The 20,508-nt window shown below is 30.3% G+C and overlaps 1 protein-coding gene across 2 annotated transcripts in view; it reads left to right on the top strand.

Annotated features, from left to right (window-relative positions):
* The window catches only part of LOC106786005 (limbic system-associated membrane protein-like), a 194,021-nt gene that overhangs the window by 161,197 nt on the left and 12,316 nt on the right, over nucleotides 1-20,508 (top strand). For both annotated transcript variants that reach the window (XM_014746941.1, XM_014746940.1), the window contains exons 3-5: nucleotides 7,958-8,061; nucleotides 11,233-11,440; nucleotides 12,101-12,256. In XM_014746941.1, coding sequence (XP_014602427.1) covers nucleotides 7,958-8,061; nucleotides 11,233-11,440; nucleotides 12,101-12,256 — 468 coding nt within the window. The remainder of the gene's footprint in view (nucleotides 1-7,957; nucleotides 8,062-11,232; nucleotides 11,441-12,100; nucleotides 12,257-20,508) is intronic.

Below are 20,508 nucleotides of genomic sequence, written 5' to 3'. Positions count from 1 at the left end.
TTCTTTTTTTTTTCTCCTGCTTTTTTTTTTTTCGTCTAACTTAGTTAGCTAAGGTACCTTCCTTCCATCCTTCCTTCTTTTTCTTTCTGCATCTCCTTCGATTTTTTTCTGCCCCCTTTCCAGACCACTTCTCTTCAAGTTTTACTTCGTACGTTACCGTGCGGTAATGGTACGCTCATTTTTTTTATTTTTTCCCTTCTTTTCTCCCCCTTTTCTGTTCGTTTCGTTTTTTCTTTTTTTCTGCACTACCTTAATTTCGCACCAAAGTTTTCAACTTTTGTCGAAGACGAAACGGAACCGTCGATCGCCAAGGCTTCTTCTTCTTCTTTTTCTTTTCCTTCTACTTTTTCTACTCTCTTCTCTACACTTCTTTTCTACTACTTCTACTTATACTTTTACTCCTCTCTCTCTCTCTCTCTCTCTCTCTCTCTTTTACTCTTTTTCTTTACTTCTTCTCTTAATTTTTTTTTCGCGAGCTCTCGTTTTCCTTCAGAAATTATCCGAACCATCGTTCGTACGATGGTATGCAGAAATTTTTCGCCAAAGAATACAATTTTTCTTATTATTATTTCGTCGATAATTTTTCACTCATTTTCTTTTTCGTTGCACTTGCGCGAAAAAGAAGAAGAAGAAGAAAAAAAAAAAACCGTTTGCAATATAATCGGCCAAATAATTTCAACGAAATTTATATAATTGAATGAAGTAAAAAAAAATAGAAAAAAAAAAAGCACTAATCTCGCAATAATTTGTTATACGCTTAATCAAAATTTATATCGTATTTAAGAACATGATAACGTGTAACTATATATTTATATTACTTTTGCAAAATTTGATTGTAATTTTTGAAGCGAGTGAAAAAAAAACAAAAGATAGAAAGAGAAAGTTTGAGTAAGAGAAAAAGAGAAAGCAGGAGTCCGAATCAGGGAAGTCAAAGGCACGTAGAAAGAAGAAACGCTTTCCTGGCTCACGGATAATCTCGTGGTACGGATTATTGAGCACGTTCGCGCAACTTCTTTTCCGTTTACCGCTACTAAACCAATAAACTTTAACTTCGTTTGAGATAAACCCATACGGATTTTATTCATTTACGATGGCTTTGTAAGGGAGCCATCGAATATCACGATAAATGTATATATCTATATCTATATATACAGATACATACACATATAGATATCAATGTATAATAACTTATGTTGTTCTCGTTAAATCGAAATTCTTTTTAGTGACCATCCAATGTATTTTCCAACATAGAAAAATACTAATATCGTGTCTGGAATGGGATAAAAAATGAAAAAAAAAAAAATAATAAAAGAGAGGGAGAGAGAGAGATGGAAAAAAGGAGAATGGGGGAACAAAAAAAAATAGAATGAACCGAGCACGTTCGGTTCGTAGTTTCTAACTGACATAAAAGCCACGATGTCAAATGGTTACCCGCATTGAAACGAGTTCCGTTATCCATTTGCGAACAAAATCGGTGAAATCCCGATGGAGCTTTGAGCAAACATCAAACATATGCCTCTCTCTCTCACTCTTTCTTTTTTCATCTATCTATCTATCTCCTACATTTCATCGAGTCATCGAAAGTTTGGCATTTTTTATCAAAAGAATATTTGACCACAGGCGTATGAGGAAACCGTTACACGAACGACGAACACCAACCCACGTGTGTTGGTCTTGACCGGTTCCAGTAAAAGCTAAGCTTTCTCTATCACAACCAATGGAAGAAAACTTCTTTAAACAGTTTAGACGAAACGTTATGGGGGCCGAAACTATCTTTAATTTTATCTCTTTCCACGCTCGTACGATCGAAATTACAAGTGAAAACTTGGATTGTTAACTTCTCGACACGTTTCGATGCAATTCCCAAAATTTCATCTCATCCTAATGCTTAATGCATTAACTTGTTTTACAATTTTTTTTTACGTGATTTTATTTTTACGAATGAGGAATATTATATGCTTCATTTTTAAGATATTATTATTGCAAACTTGTGAAAAAAGAATCATACATGTTGCGTATATTTGCATATATGAACAGAGTTACAAAAGAAAAAAAATATAATTTCAATAAATGTTTTTGATATAATTATACAATATTATTATTATATATATAATTATATAATATTATATTATTCATATATGTGCCTATAATTATGAAAGTGATTTAAGTTGAGATATTTAAAGGATTACATTTGAACATTAAAAATGAATTCTATATAATATTGAAATAACAAAAACACTATCTAACGATTCATTTTTGACAATATATCGTGACAATTAAATTGAATTAATTTAGTTTAAAATAATGTGATGTGTGAAATAATTAATAAAATGATTTTTATTTTTAATTTGGATTTAGACCACTTTCATAATTATGAACACATATGTTCATGAATGGTCAATTTTTTGACACGATCATATTATAGCCATACATGAGGTATTTATACATGCTAATATATGATTCATTTTTCACAGGAAATAATGGTTATTTCCAAAAGAGGTTTCATATTGGAAAACGTGCATTATTTTTACACAAACCTAACAGAAAATCTACTCGAGTGTTTTAACACAAATTTAGTACGATCTAGTAATAATATTCTCTTTCTGTCATTCTTTCTTTCCATCTTGCTTTCGTTCTTTTTTTTTTCTTTCATTTAAGAAAAAGAAAATGTAAAAAAGAAAAGGAGAAAAGGGGAAGAGAAAGAGAAGGAAACTTTAATATAACCGCCCTAAACGAACGAAACGCGGATATTTACAGTTTCAGAAAACTTTTAAATAGCGCTACTCCTTTCTTCCTTAAGCTTCTTGACTTAATGAAATACTCTTTCTCTGGAAACGTCCTTGTCTTGCATAAAGAAAAAAAAAACTATATATATATAAATGGCAACGGTGTGTTGTTCCCTTTAGCGAATTCATTATAACGTAATTAAGATTCGAATATTTTTAATTAATGTCGGTATTATCGTTCGACGTTATATAACCTTAGCTTTGTTTTCTTTCGATAAGAATCGTTAAAAGAAAATGAGACATCTCGTATTATATAATAATGGAGATGGAAGGGAAAATAATAATAATAATAATAATAAAAGAAAAGAAATTTTAGATAAAGGGTTTGATGTCGATTAATTCATCAATAGAAAGAAAATTCAAATGATAATTTAGAAAATGGTTCCTTATGATCGATTTATATTTACGTAATATATATATAATAAATCATTATAAAATCTTGTTCGTGTTTAAATGAAATATCTGAGAAAATGACCATCGGGTTTCCTAATGGAAAATTTCAAATGAATGATCAACACGTTTACTGTTGTCACGTGTACTATTATTTTCGGTACACGTTGGAACTGATTATTTTACGTCAAGTGATACTTTTTATCTTTTATTTAAAATATAACAAAATATAAATTGTAACATTGCATATTGGATATTACGAATATATTTCGACGATCATTCTCACAAACAACATTTATGTTTCCCTTGATTTAATAAATCGATACATGAAATCATGTGTGATTGGAATATATTTAAAATAAATATATTATTTAAAGAGTATATTTTCTCACGTATATACATTTTTTGCAAATATTTTCATTCGTTAGATATTATTTATATTATTATTCTTGTATTCTTTTGTTTCACTACAAAACAAATTTATTTGTTTGTCGTATATTCGGCAAATTATTTTTTAAATATTTAAAAAGTAACTATGAAATAAATTTCCAAGTAGAAAGAAACGAAAAGGAATATGTAAATTTCGCAGGTATATTAAATCTCATAGCGTGTAACGTTTTAGATATACACATGGCGTGGTAATGACACTTATGTTAGTCAAGTGTAGCTTGGCGGAAAACGTGTTAAATAAATTCGGCACGATGTTTCTTTTTATATTAATGTATAATACCGCCTCTTTCTTTATATATATATATATGTATATAATAATAATAATAATAATCTGAGCTTTTCTGTCGTACAACGTTCTGGAAATTTTTAATATTTTCCAAAGCGAAATAAAAAAAAATATTTAAGTGTAAAAAACAGGAATACACATATAACAAAGAAATATGAAACAAAACAAACAAATGAGAAAAAATCTCGCGTTAAGATTTGCGATAGCGTTTAAAGTAAAAGAAATAGAATGAAGAAAAAGAAGAAAAAACACAAATTAAGATAAATTATTTTTTATTTTTTATGAGAGCACCGTGTGCCATAGGAGAAAAGTTGCTTTAAATTTCATTTAAATAATATTTGAATATAATTTTCTTTAATGGAAAGCTTTAAAAGAAGTTATTTCCGGTATCATTTATTTTTACACAAAAAACAAAACTAATAATATTAATAATAATAATAATAATAATAATGTTGGTCGCTGGGTATTCTATAAATAACAAAATAGATAAGTTAATAAGAAATTTACACAGTAGATAATTAAAAATGAAATTAATTAGTCGTTTAATGACAGTAATCTCGCCTAATTAAAATTTTTTTTTTATATTTGAAATAAAAGTTATTTTTTGTATTTCGCATTGTTTTATTTTTTTTAAGATTCGTAACCGTAAAGAATGTAAGATGAGTATAGAAATGAAATATAAATTGTTCTATTATACGTTTGTGATATTATTCTTAATGTTTTTCCATTTCAATAGATTTTCTTTTCTATTATCAGAAAGAGTTCAATATCTCTAGTCGTACTACTTGGTTGCTAACTTTTTTCTCATTCGTACTACTTGCCCGAGCTCGTATTTTCGTTGTTCTGTTCGTACTACTTTCCTACTGCATTTTTTATTCGTCCTACGTTTCTACATTCGCGGTATAGTTTTTATTCTTCTTTTTTTTTTTTGTTCTTTTTCGTATTTCCCATTTCTAAAGTGTAGAAAAAAAAATCCATCGTCATACGTTATAATGTTTGTCATAAATATAAATATAAAAAGGAGAACATAAAAATATATATAAAAGGATCCTTATTGACTTTCATTATTATATAAAAAAAAAACCCCCCATACGATTTAACGAAGATTTATTCGTCGTTTTCCATTAGAATGTGGTACCAGAACAAATGTAATAAATATTCTCTTAGATTTCAATTACTATAGTTTTCTGTTCTACGCACTGGTCAACAAATTCTGTGCATTTTTTTATTAATACTTTTATCTACAAGTAGAATAAAAAACAACAAAATATTCGCAGAGTCTTATAAATTTTTGCAACGTGCCACTTTTAACGAAAAATGCTGAATTTTGTGAACCTTACAATTGTGTCCAATAAAAACAACGATCGAATGCCATTTTGAAAGATCAAAACTGTGTTACGACAAACAAGAACAATATTATTTTCCCATTATTTTAGGCTTTTTAGTTTATTTGAGAATAAAATTATGCATAACGTTATTACTGAAATTGAATTGTACTAGCTACTTCAAAGAAGTCGTATCTATTAACAAAACTATTATGAACAATTGCTTTACACGAGTCAGTTATAGGGAAATACAAAGTTTTCGATGCAAACGTTACATACTTTAGACACCTAAGTAGGGAAAATACATAACTGTTGTATTATACGCGTAGTCGAATTTATATTCATCAAAGAACAACTATACTACATCATTCATACTAAAATACCAACGTAGATTATAAATTAAACATTTTGGTAAAGTTAATTGTTACTGATTTTTAAATCTTAACAAACGTAGAAATATTTTTCGTTTCAATAAATTTTCGCATGTGAATAATAAATTATTTTTTAAAAACGTTTATAAAAAAAAGTAATAGTATAAAATAAATATATAGTAATATAATATATACTATATATATAAATAGTAATAGTAAAATAGTATAGTAAATAGTAATAGTATAAAATATATAGTATAAATATATATATAAGTATAAACAAATGAATACGTTTGGATGATAAATTATTTAAAAAGATAAAATTGTTTTCTATTCTGTATAAGAAAAAACGAAATATGATTTTCAATAATTTAGATAGTCTGCAACATTCTGTAGCAGAATATTAAATTAGCCTAAATCGTTGCGTTACTCTAACTTCGAATAACGATTCGAAATAGATAAAATATTGAAGTACATATTGTTAGTGATATGTTATACACATAAGCAGGACACACAATGAAGAACATCCAACAGATTCGCTTTAATCAAAGCTTGTTAATCAGTTTGATAACGACTTTCGTGCGACGTGCTTATGAATTTCGACGGGCACGAACTGACTGGGTCTCATTATCATTAATGCATTGTGCATAGGTATTATATAGAAGTTGTTGAGCGAACAGAAAATTAATTATTCATCCAGGATATTCTCGAGGATGTTTATTTAATATAACGCAGACAGGCGAATAAAACTCGTGGCCAGTTGGTTCCGTTTAAATGCTTGACATTGTTCGAAAATAGGGAACGAGATGAAATGATCGTACACCTATAAACGATTCGATTTCGATTAACAATTCGTATTTCATTTATTTTTTCCTATGATTCAACATAGATTGATTTATTTCGTTATACTTCAATAAGAATGACTAAGAGAAAATAGGAAATTTATTTGTACGAATAAAATTTAACACATTCGTAAATATATATATATATATGTGATTTCATTGTAATTTATATTAAAAGGAAACAAGAAATCTCCTATTTGAAAATTTCAATTTCAAATGGCTTATGGTTGATTAATTACGGCTGCATTATAATCTGGTCTGATCACACAACACGGTGAAATGTCAATCTTCACAATCTTTATGAGTCATACGCATCTAACTGATATCAACGTGTACGTCGTTTCTATATATACAACGCGCTTTTATCGTTAAATATAACTATCTAGATTTCCTCTGCGCGCGTACAATTCATTAATTAAAATATGAAAATTTAATTAAAGTAACCGACGAGAGAAACGTCGAGGATATCGAAAATGAAGCGTACATTTATATATATAGAAAGAAATCTTTTAAACGACATATTGTTCTTAAATCGATTAACATGTTTCAAATGAAGAATATTATTTAATTAATAATATATCTGACTATATTTTTGTCGTTCCCATTCGAACTTTCTTTTTTGTTTTTTTGTTCTTCCGACTTAAATATTCGAATTTATATGTATTATACAAATGTATGAAAATAGTTAATCTTATTTTTCAATTCACTTATGATTATAATTCGATCTAATTGTTTGGTTGAAAAGAAATTCTCTACCTGTGTCATGCTACCTACTATTAAAATCTTGAAAAAGGGAACACGGGGAACGTTAGAAACGGCAATTAACGTGCTGAACTGTTTATATAATAAAGCACGGTGAACTTAATTAACGTTACTCTGTAATCGAACTACTACCACTGGCTTGCTCGTACTCTTTAAAATGGAAATAAAAATAACTGAAGCTTTTCACAAAGCCTAGCGTTGGCTGTACTCTTCCAAAAGAACTTCTTCTTCTTTTTCTTTTACCTTCCCTTCCCTTTCCTTCACGTTTTTTAACCTCGGCAACCATCTTATCCAACGAATTTCTTTTCTTCTTCTTCTTCCTCTCTTTCTATCTATCTATCTATCTATCTTTCTCTTAAAATTTTTTCTTTCTTTTCTTATTCCTACTTTTTTCTCGCACCTATAAATAATTCAAGATGCTTGATGCGTAATAAAGACATTAGAGAATCTAAAAGTCCCTAAGGGTGTACCCCATGGTTCAACTTTCCGAAACTCATTATACCGTACAGCACATAATGATTCAAAAGTACGTTTAGTGTCCTCTCCTTCTATTTTCTTCAATCTCAATCTCGAATATTCGAGATAATGATAACGAACGCTTCCACTTTTTTCGGTTTTTCATCTTAGGAAAAATTCTACGAATAAACTACGTGAAAATGTTTCCTTGATTACAAAGTAGCTTTAACATTTTTTTGTTGCTGTTGTTTTTTTTTTGTTTTTCAATGTCTTTTTTCTTCTCTTTCAGATCACAAGTTTCCAAAGTTTGCTGAGGAAATACAAAATGTGACTGTCAGCGTTGGACGCGATGCACTCTTGGCATGCGTCGTTGATAATCTTCAAAATTATAAAGTAAGTTGAATATTTTTCTATCATTCATATCATGTAAATTAATAAATATGTGATAGAAGCAAATTAAAAGAAAAATATTTCAAAAGGAATGATTTATTTGATCGAGTAAAATTACGTATTTTCAATGTAATATTTAAAACAAGTTTTCTCGTTCGTATTTTGCGTTCAGTATTTTTTTTTCTCAAATGTTTTAAAACTGTTCTCTCTCTGTGTGTGGGGTTGTTTACTTTCTTACCAATATCGCAACTATTAACGTTCCGATCTGGCACCATTTTTTCCACCACTTTATCGACTTTTCCTACGATTCGTCGATCAGAACTTGATGCATCTTTGATATCGAAATTTCCAGATTGAAAACACTCAAATCAACTTTGTGCCAAGTGTACCGATAATGCATCACGTATATAAACATCATGAATTTTATTTTATTTTTACTAATCTGATCTCGTGAGTCCCATATTTTTCCTTTTTTTTTTTTCTTAACTTGTAATAAAAATTCCAAATGTATCCTCAAATATATTTATTATTATTTTTATTCATTTTTTCAAGAATTAATAACTTTTGACTCGATGAACAAATATCACACAATTGTTTTTATTCATTATTATATAATATTTCAGTATTTTTTTTTCAAACTGCCAGATCAATCAGATTAACATTTACTATCAGAAAAATACGAGAAAAATGTTTACTACACCCAATAAATAAATGTATAAGAGTAAAATATAAAACAACATATTTAAATGAAATATAAATATTAAACAATAAGTAAAATATTAAAATACGAATATAAGTAAGAATAAAGGTACACATAGGAATATAAAAATGAAATAACAGAAATATTCAAGCAATATTACACTACAGTAAATAAATGTATAGAAATAAAATCTAAAAAAAAAAAAGATGTAAGTGTTAAAATTCGTAATAGATTGTTAAGATCCTAGTAGAGAAGGTAGATTCAACATATTTGTATTAACTAATAAGATAAAATAATTATCGAATTATCCCTTAATCATAGCTGCGATAAGAGAGAGAGAGAGAGAGAAGTGAGAAAAGGGACGGAGTATAGAACAATAGAAGATATTAATGAAAATATTTCCATGGGCACGGTTTGCGGACTGCAAATTGGATGCTGTTATTTCCTTCATCTCCGACAAGGGGTTTGCATAATTGCTTCATTTTCCTTCAGTTAATTGAGATCTGACAACAATAGAATAAATTGATACCATTAATCATGCAATCTTAGAAAAGACTTACGAGTTCAAATTATAAATAATATAGATCAGTTTACCATACATTTATTTATTTATTTATTCATTCATTCATTCATTCGTTTCTTTTCTGCGAACGGATTTGTTTTTATTTCATCGTGAAGTTATAACAAAGAAAAGAAAAAAAGAAATCGTTTAACCCGTAACATTAATTTCTTATCGCGTCATTATTTTAGTACCGATCGTGGAAAGCCAGCTGATCCGATTGGACGGGCCAACGATTTTGCAAATCGTTTGGAACCGGACGAGAGGCTTTCGGAAATGTGATGATACCCAAATCGTCGTTTCCGATAAAACCATCGATCCATGGTTATATTCATTCTTCTGTACTTTCTCTCGTCAACGATATTCGACAAATTATTATCTTGACCAAAGTCATTTTTCTTTTTTTATTCCAATAAAAAAAATAACTCTACGTTCGTTACGCGTTGATATAGAAATTATTATTTAATATAACCGCGAAATAGCAACGAGATATGAAAAAAAAAAAAAACAAATACGAAAGGAACCTTTTTCTCTAATTCGGACGAAATATTCTTATGACATTTTAGCTGAGGTGGAAATAAAGAAAGAAAGCAAAAAAAGTAGAGAAAAAAATGAGAAAATAATATAGCAACAATAATTACCATCCCCTTATTTCTCTCTCTCTCTCTCTCTCTCTCTCTCTTTCTTGATGCTTTCTATATTCTCCGAAGGGAAAACTTATTTCCAGAATGTTTTCAATTCGAGTAACACCGTCGGAGAGAAGAAAATTGCACTTTCTTATAATTAGTAAAAACAAGTTATTTACATAAATAAATAATATTTCAAATATAATTAACTGTGCTGCGTGAAAAATATGAAATATGAAAAAGTTTGATTAAATGATAAACACACACACACACACACAGAGATGTGTCTCAGAGATTTATTTTTTAATATTATATCTTAAAATAAAATTATCCTATATATATATATATATATTCGAGAGAGAGAGAGAGAGAGAGGAAAACGTGGAATAAGTATTTCACTTCATTTGTATAAAATATTAATAAATAAAAACCCTTTTTGGGGTAAAAAGTATCACTTCGTATAATCTTCTAGAAAATAATAAAAAAAAAAAAAAAAAAAGAAACATAGTCTTGATCTATTTTCTCATCGCACGTTTAAGTAAAGAAAATCAAAAGAAAAGTAAAATAAAAGTAAAAAAGGTTGCGAACACGTTGAATCATCATCAATTTATATAGATTGAACAGATAAATGTTCCTTTTAGATTGCCAATCGATATAATCCCGATGATGTTTCTTCCAACGACACTTCATAAACGAGAAGAACTGATCGATCTGAAAACGCTTTTTCATCCCATTAAAACATTTATAGCTTGCTTAATTCGTGACATTATCTTGCACTTTATTCTTACGAGAGTTTTCTTACTAAACTGTTTAATCTTATTCGCGAGTGTTAACACAACGAACAGTTAGCTTTTTCTCTTCGAATGGAAAATATATTCTAAGGACAAATGAACCAACGATCTTTTTCGACAAATTTTGTCGAAAGTGTATTTTCATTACTCGTCTCTATCATCTCATTTCTTTCTCTTTCTCTTTCTTTCTTTCTCGTTTGCCTAACAACGAAATTACAAACTACGTCTCTTCTACTTTTCGATTTAATTTTACAGCAGCAAATTTTCCTTATTACCGGTGAATATGCAAACACATCCTTTCGTTTTGCTATCTCTCTCTCTCTCTTTCTCTCTCTCTCTCTTTCTTATTCTATTTCTTTCCCTTTTCCTTTTTTTGGTTCTTTTCTTTTCTATTTTACAAACACGAGAGAGAAATAGAAATTTACTCGCGAATAAAGTAGAACCATTTACCATAGAACGTATTCAGGAGGAAGCCTTTGCATCATAACGTGTTTTCAGGTAGCCTGGGTTCGGGTCGATACTCAAACGATATTGTCGATCCACATAAATGTGATTACTCAGAACCCACGGATCTCTTTATCGTACAACGACCATCGTTCATGGTACCTTCATATAAAGAAAACGCAGGAGAGCGATCGTGGATGGTACATGTGTCAAGTTAACACAGACCCCATGAGATACAAGCAAGGTTACGTACAAGTTGTTGGTAAGATATATTTTATCTATTTTATTTACTTTTTATGCAAATGAATTTGCTCACTTAAATATTCTCATCCTTTTAACTTTGTAATTTGACTTCTATCCATTGAATTTATCTTATCCTACGTAAAACTTACTATATTCTATGCATATATATATATAGATTTTTTGAATTTTATCCTTTCATTTGGAAATGTTAGACATATTATTTCTTTCATCATTTATATTTATGTCGAAACAGTTTATACGAGTAATTGAATATATATATATATTGATTTTTCTTTCGTAGCTTTCTAAAATAATTCTATTTAAGAAATAATAAATATCTTTATATGTGACCTATTTCTAATTTCACATATGAAAAAATTCAAAAGATTATTTTTACCATATTTATATTGATTTCATGAAATTTTAATGTAAAACTAATTGATTAATAAATCAAGTATTCATTAATTACAATTTTCCGATATATAATCTAAACTATCAACTATAAAAACTATCTTTATCTGATCTATTTCTAATTCATAAACAATTTATATAAAATAAATTGATATCTCGACTAAAATTAACCTGATTAGATTATAATTGAAAAAAAATATATAAATGAATAATTGATCATTTTTTAACATAACCATACTTATCTTTAAACATTATTTTTTTTTTATAGTACCACCATCAATAATCGACAAGGATACCAGTACGGATATGGTTGTAAGAGAAGCAACGAATGTAACGTTGACCTGTAAAGCAAAAGGTTATCCAGTCCCTTACGTGATGTGGCGACGAGCAGATGGCAAAAGCATAAGCTACGATGGGAAACATGGTGAGAGAGAGAGAGAAAGATAGAGAGAGAGAGAGAGAGAGAGTCCTCGATCACGATTAATTAATCATGATCATCATCATTGAGAATAGGGTACCATTAACAGTAACGAAGCTATCGTTCGATGATTTTCGTTGTTCTTGGTAAGTTGAACATCGAACGTAACGGAACGGTTCAGTTATAGATGATGAGAGGGGCTGGGGAGGGGTTGGGAGGGGAGAAGTGTCAGGTTCCATTCGATAACAATAACAACAACAAGAAGCCTTCCATAGGATGCACCTAGTCTATGGTCAAATGGAGAATGACGTTGGTGGTTGAGCGAATTTGTTCGGTGTAAATGAAACCATTACGGATCAGAAATCGGTGACTGACACTGTGTTTCATTTTAACAAGGGACAAATGTATAATACCAAAGTGCGTGAATAATATCTAACAGTTGTCATCGTCACCATTTCAAAACCATTCGCCAGATTGAATAAGCAAGGATAAGCCAGAAATTAGTCGTTCAATTATCATCGATAAAGCTTGTAATATATCCGATAAGTGGACAACGACAACGAACAAATTTTCCAAATGGGATGTTTCATTAAACAATAATTAACTTCAAGATAATATAGTTTGATTTCACGATCAGTACTATAAGAAAAAGTGTTAGGTGAGAAAGATAAGAATAGATGATCGAACAATTAAATGGGCAAGACCGTGTTCATCGAGATTAAGATTTAATCGAGCGTCCTTGGAAGTTCACTTTTAAGCCGGATCGAAAGTCAGAAAGAGGATTCCCGACCAATAGGAACAATACCGATCGTTTGTTAATCCAATCTGAGATGAATGGACGAGATGAAAAAATCAAAAGTCTTCTAATGATATAATATATGACGTAAGAAAATGGAAATTTCAATCATAATATTTAGTCAACAATAAAAGGTACTCAAAACCCTTGTACTGTATATTTGTTGTTGCTGGCAACYTTTTAAGCGACTATTGCGTACAACAAAACGCAGTTGTCAAAAAATAACACTAGGATTTTTTTTAAATATTTTTCCTTTAATCTAGAGCATTAATTACATCACCCTGATTTATTTTAAAAGAAAAGAAAAAATCATGCAAAGAAGGGTTAAAGCGTTTGGATAAAATCGATTAGAGTTGGGCTTTCAAATTTATGTTACGTAAAAAAAAAAACATAGAGTTCTAAGTTATAAATTAATAAAAATGTCTTCACTGAAGATTATATATCACGATTTTGTTATATACCGATATATTTACTTTATCAACCTAAATTACCTAACCTATATCTACCTAAGTTACTCGATAAAATAATTAAAATCCAATATGAGAGGGAAAACGTAGGGGTGGGTGGCGGGGACGGGGGACGGGGGATGTGGGGCAAGTTTGGATGATGTAAGATCGAACGAGTAATCTCGAGTAGGTGCATTGATATACCAAAGGAAAATACGGGGTTTATATTCGATGATGAGATTGAGATTTAATACGATCCATCCCCCGTTATATCGAAGAATATAATAATGTGTTCGCGTTAGTCCTTTCGTCATTTCGATCGACCTAGAAATCTTTCGAATCGGAACATATTCGACATTAAACGTAATCGAGAAAGCTCGCAAGCTTTCTCATTCCCTCTCTCTCACTCTCTTTCTCTTTATTGAAGAAGAACGCGAGGCGTGGCGCCATTTCTTCGATCGAGTTCATCGTAAAAACGTGTTCGGATAAAATTATTCTGGAGGGTGGGTTGGGGTGGAGGGGGAGGTTTGGAAAGAATAAAAAAAGAAAAGAAAGAGGTTGATATAAATAACGAACGTTATCGTATTCTTTCTAAAAATAAGGGGAAAAAGAAAACCACCTAACCTCACAAAAGGTTATGTCCATTCGCAGAATCGCAGCAGTTCGGTTTTCCCTCTCGTTTTACGATCGATGCTAATTACTTCTCTTAATTACTTGCCATGAGAGAAAAGCCAAACTGTGGAACCGGTACTATTTCCATGAAGAAAACCGAGAACGAAACCTTTCACGTAGATAGATAGATAGATAGATAGAAAACGGTAAAGGTGAGATGTCAGCCATGGGCTACCAGCTTCCTCCCTCTACAGATTTTCAAGGATTTACTCGATATCGGATAAAGAACGGATTTAATTTCTAACTCCAATTTAAATTTTCATTGCTTCCTAAAGTACGCGAGGGTAACGCGGGGACGGGGAACGGGGGGACTGGGGACGGGGGGCAAAACCCTAAAAGATCGTTTCTGCATCATAGAGAAGAATCTCGTTTAACCGAATTTTAGCGTATTTTCGTGCTACCACCATCACCACCCCCACCACCATCACCACCATCACGATTATAGTAGTAGTAGTCTGTCGTCTATTTTCTATTCACTGTTAGTCGCTATACTCGATAAATATTTATGTCGTTGAACTTGGTAGTACCACGTGGAATAATGTAATTACGCGGTTTTCTTTTAGAACCGATATCAGGCCGCTCTCATTCCAATGAGGATTATTATGCAACTTTCTCACATCGGTAATTGTTACATCGAAACTATAAACGTTATTCATTATCGAATATTAAATGTGTTTTTTATTTTTTCAATTATAGATATACCGAAAAGAAATTATGATTATTCCGTAATTGTTTTTACAAATGAATCGACTTGCGCGTACGTATAGAAAAATCATTTTCATTTAACATAGAATCCCATCAAATTCATTTCCAATTTGTTCGAAATGAGATATCAATAAACGTAACGTAATATTCATTACAATATCATTTATATTCATGGAAATACAATTTATAATTCGTGATAGATATACTACAATAAACAAACATAATATTGTATACACATATGCAATACGTTAAACAAATATACAAAGTATAGTATATATAGTATATACCTATATATAGTATACATAGTATAGTATATATAGTATATACCTTTTGCATAAATATCCTTTATAATTGATTATATAGTTAGTAAACTTTTCTTATATAAATATTATTTGAAAGTTATCATTTAGTTCTCGAGGAGACAGGATTAAAATGTATCGAGCTTAGATAGATGGGAAGGATTAGCAAGACCGATTAATGCAAGTTCAAGTTCGTGGTAACGCGATTTATCAAAGGTTGTTCCTAGAACATCGTCGTTTTCGACAAGCAATGGGGCTTGCCTTAAAGCTCATGGGAATTTGACGAGGTAGTCTTAGATATAAACTGGAGTACTCGACGTACGGCCTAAGCTTCAGTCCTCGCTTTTTTTTTTCTTCTTTTTTTCTCCTTCATTTTTCCTCCTTTAGTTGGATAGTCCCAGGACGACAGGGACAGGACTATGTCGTCCTACTCGTAGGTTCCTTTAGTTTTACGTGAAAGGTGTCGGAACCGTGTCGACTCTGTTAGGTGTGTGTTAACTGAAACTACGCTTCGTTCCATTCCCTCGATGATCCCTTCCATCCAACATTTCTTCGGCTTTACTTCCTCTTGAGAAAAATGAAGAAAGAAGGTACACCAATAGTAGCAGCATCAGCAGCAGCAGAAAGAAAAAAAATAAAGAAAGAGATAGATGAAAGAAAGCAAAAGAAAAAGCAAAAGCAAAAAAAAAAAAAGTAAGGAAAGGAAAAAGAGAGATGAGAAAACTAATCGAATTTAACGAAACTATCACGAAAAGACAGCGTGGGGATGGATCAATCGAAAAGATTGTACTAAAAGAAGAAAAAAAAAGAGAGATGAGAACGGTAAGAGAAGACTAGGAGGGGGTTGGGGTGGGGAGGTGGGTGGTTGGATGAACGCGAATGGAGACGAACTCTACGTGCACCTGTAGACGTCCGGAAGATTTAGGTCGGACCGGACACAATCCTAACTGGCACAAAGTCGACAAATGGCGAATAAAATGGTTCAACGATTTCGAGGAAAATAAATAAAGAAACAAATAAACGGATGATCTCGAATGAAAACCGTTAGATTGATGTTACCCAAGATAAATGATCTTCTAGATGCTCATTGATCTTATCTTTCGCTTTTATTCCCCTCATTATATAGATACCGATCAGTTAACCAAGTAGACATTTCAAAATGGATGTTCGAAAATACGAAAGTCTTTCGATTCTCGAGGTTATCTTCGTTTTATTCGAGATATTCCATCTATTCAATTGTTTATTCCCGTTTTTCTTTTTTTTTTTCTTCCTCGTATTTTAATAACAAATTTATTATAATACTTTTAATTATGAAAATTTTTAATAGACATTTTCTATACTCAATTTTTGTGTATATTCGTTTTTTTACTTCATTTGATTTATCGTAATTATTGTTTACATTTAATTATATGAATTATAATTGTTATTAAAAACAGTGCATAAATGTTAATGTAAAGTGTGTGTATGTGTGTATAGGATTTTTGGGAAATTTGATAGCTGATAGAATGTTTTAACGAAATTAGTGTTGCATCAGAACTGAGTCTTGAAGACTTTGGTTTCTTTCTAAAATAATTTCTAGTTATTAGTTTACAAAATATTCAGCTGCAAAATATAGAACATTCGATCGTACGTTTGTTCTTAATGCTAAATAAACAGTAAGGATTTTATGATTATCTTTTAAAACATTTTTTATGTTTTTAATAAAACATGTGTGAAATCCGAAATTTTCTCTGCAGAAAATATCTTTATCACTTAGAAAATTTTCAACTAAATCTTGAGTGTTAATAGAAAGTTATAACAAGAGTAAAGAAAAACTTTGCGTTTACGTTTCTATATATATGTGTCCATAAAAAAATGAAAATAAATTAACAATAAATAAAAAGATGAAAAATCCTGATATTAAATAACAAAACGAAGATAAGATTAATTTCAAATAAAAATCAATAAATAACATAATAATATTCCAATTAACCACGTAAGAGAATTATTTATACAAAAGAATCTACTTCTTAATAAAAATCAGATGAGAGAAAAGAAAAGTGTGTTTAAAAAAATTACTGATAATTAAAAAAAAAACAAAAAAAAAAAAAAGAAAAAGGATATCGATAACGAACAAAGAAAACAAAAGGATTCTCAATGATCCTTAACACGATTGTTCGCAAAACACGAATAGTACAAAGATAGTCATTTGCGATATCCAACGCGTATTAAGAAAGAAAGAAAGAAAGAAAGAAAGAAAATGTACAAAGGAGTGAGAAGGAGATAGGAAAAAGAACAAAACACGGAACAGGGGGATAAAAAGAAAAAAAAAGAGGAGTAAAAAAGTCAAATAAGAATAAGAAAAAAAAAGAGAAGTTAAGGGAGGGGTTGGTTGGGCCATTGAGGGGTGGAGAAGGAGGGTAGAATAAAAGCCGATTCGTAGACAGAAAAAAGGAAGAAGAAGAAGTTCCTTTCGTTCGAAAACTTCGTGCCACAGGATAAAGTTTATTTGGTCATGTATTGGTGCGCTTCGTTGCTTGTCCGTTTGGCCAATCCTCCTCCTTCTTCATTTCACCATTTTCCCAACCCCTTTCAACCCCCTTTACCCCCACCCCAACTCAGTCTTTACTCTCTATCGTTTATAAAGACGTGAACACATCGTCGACGACGTTTCGCGCTTTCCGCTTTTCGGAAAATGCGATTGGTTTCTTTAAGCTTTCTTTGTATGTATAAAAATACACAAGGCCCACCCCCACACAAACAAACATATCTAGCTTCGAATCTAGCCTCGTATTTCTTTCATTCTTTCTTTCTTTCTTTGTTACTTTTTCCATGTTCCCCTATTTGTTGTTTATTTTATATACTTTCTTTCCATGTTGCAAATACTGTAGCGATTTTTAATTCTATTTTGTCTTTTTTTTTGGTTATTTTACTCATTGCAAATACCAAGGAGATCGTTTTAAGCATGTGTTGTTTTGTTTTATTTTTGTGTGTGTGTGTGTTTTTTTTCTATCCCCAAACGGTATTCCCCGTTCGTTCGCATAACTTGACGCGATTATAACGCTCAGTGTGTGCCGTGTATCGATCATAGTTTCGTTTAGTCAACGAGTATATAGCAAAGAGAAAGAGGATGAGGATTATCAGGATGAAGATTCAAAGGGAATCCTTACAAAGGCTTAGTCAAAATACGGTTTACAACTACGTATATACATGTGGTTTATAGATAGATAGATAGATAGATAGATAGATAAATAGATATGTATGTATCTGTGTGTGTATATGTCGGTTTTGTATAAAGATCAAGAAAAACGTATGGAAAACTCGTTCGACGTTTACTCAAAGTCCTATGCTTCAGGCTAAATTTTTATCTGTTTTTGTCTTTCAACATCTTTTTCTTATTCTTTTTCTTCTTCTTCTTTACCTTTCTCTCTTTTATTTTATTTTATTTTACTTTATTTTTCTATTTTTGAATTCCTCAATATAAAGAGACAAAATATACGCGGACAGATAGATTTAAATATCGTTAAAATATCTTTCATCTCGTAAGAATAATGTTGATTTAACATTAAAACCATGTTAATACGATATTAGCATTATTCTCGAGAGTTCCTTTCATTTATGATTGTTTAATCTAAAGGGTTAACTGTTATAGAAGATAATATTGCATTCAATCGATTTGCTTCTTTTTTTTTTTTTATTTGTTAAAATAACGAAATCACCGTCAAGTTTGTTTCTTTATTATTAAATCGTTGAAAAAATAAAATCGAGAAATTCTTAAACGTGTTCGAACATTTTCCGGTGATTGTTATACCGAAAAAAAAAATATATATATATACAAGGTGTCCCACATAAGTTAAAAAATATTTCCCATATATATATATATATATATCCCATATAGGTTAGAAGAGAATGTAATTTAATTTAAGATAAAAATCATTGAAATCCACTTGTTATAAGTATAAAAAATATTTGCTGAAACTTTTCAAAGAAATATCAGAGAATACCATGCTGTAAATTGTACAACTTTGCAAATTTTTTGAAAAGTTTGGGTAAATATATTTTATACTTAGGACAAATAGATTTTAATGATTTTTATATTAAATTAAAGTACATTCTTTTGTCTACGCGTAGAATGCTTTGTCGAGTTATAAATTGATCTGCAGAGGTTCATAAAATGTCAGAGAATGCAATGCTGTAAATTGTACAACTTTGCCATTTCTTTGAAAAGTTTCGGCAAATATTTTTTATACTAAAAGTGCATAAATTTTCATGAATCTTATATTAAATTAAAGTACATTCTTTTGTCTAAACGTAGGATACATTTTCGAGTAATAAATCAATCTGCAAAGGTTCATAAAATGTCAGATAATGCTATGCTGTAAATTGTACAATTTCGCCATTTCTTTGAAAAGTTTCGGCAAATATTATTTATATTTAGACCATGCGAATTTTAATAAAACTTATATTAAATTAAAGTACATTCTTTTATCTACACGTGGAATACCTTTTCGAGTAATAAATTAATCTGCAAAGGTTGATAAAATGTCAGATAATGCACTGCTGTAAGTTGTGTATCTTTGCAATTTCTATGAAAAGTTTCGGCAAATATTTTTTATATTTAGACCATGCGAATTTTAATAAAACTTATACTAAATTAAAGTACATTCTTTTATCTACGCGTAGAGTACCTTTTTGAGTTATAAATCGATTTGCAAAAGTTCATAAAATGTCAAAGAATGAGATGCTGCATTTTTTTCCTACTTTGCCATTTCTTTAAAAAGTTTCGGCAAATATTTTGCATACTTAGACCATGCGAATTTTAATAATTTTTATATTAAATTAAAGTACACTCTTTTATCTATACATAGAATACAAATTTGAGTTATAAATCAATCTGCAAAGGTTCAAAAAATGGCCAAGGAAAGTTTGCGGATCAGGCATTGTTCACATTGCCTAAGGCCAGGCATTGTTAGCATTGCCGGGGGAGGTTTGGAACCTAGGCCGGTAATGTTAACAATGCCTGGTTTTAGGCATTGTTCACATTGCCTAATCCGCCAACTTTTCTTCGCAATTTTTGGAACCTTTGCAGATTTATTTATAACACAAATTTATATTCTACGTATAGAGAAAAGAGTGCACTTTAATTTAATATAAAAATCATTAAAATTTGCATTATCTAAGTATAAATAATATTCGCCAAAAGTTTTCAAAGAAATGGCAAAGTAGGAAAAATTTGCAGCATCGCATTCTTTGCCATTTTATGAACCTTTATAGACTAATTTATAACTCGAAAAGGTATTCTACGCGTAGATAAAAGAATGTACTTTAATTTAATATAAGTTTTATTAAAATTCGCATGGT

This window comes from Polistes canadensis, unplaced genomic scaffold (genome assembly GCF_001313835.1).
Source record: "Polistes canadensis isolate GaletaPanama2010 unplaced genomic scaffold, ASM131383v1 scaffold_62, whole genome shotgun sequence".
In the NCBI taxonomy this organism is placed as follows: Eukaryota; Metazoa; Arthropoda; class Insecta; order Hymenoptera; family Vespidae; genus Polistes; species Polistes canadensis.
Note: the sequence above shows the minus strand (reverse complement) of the source record. Positions and strands in the feature narration are given on the sequence as shown.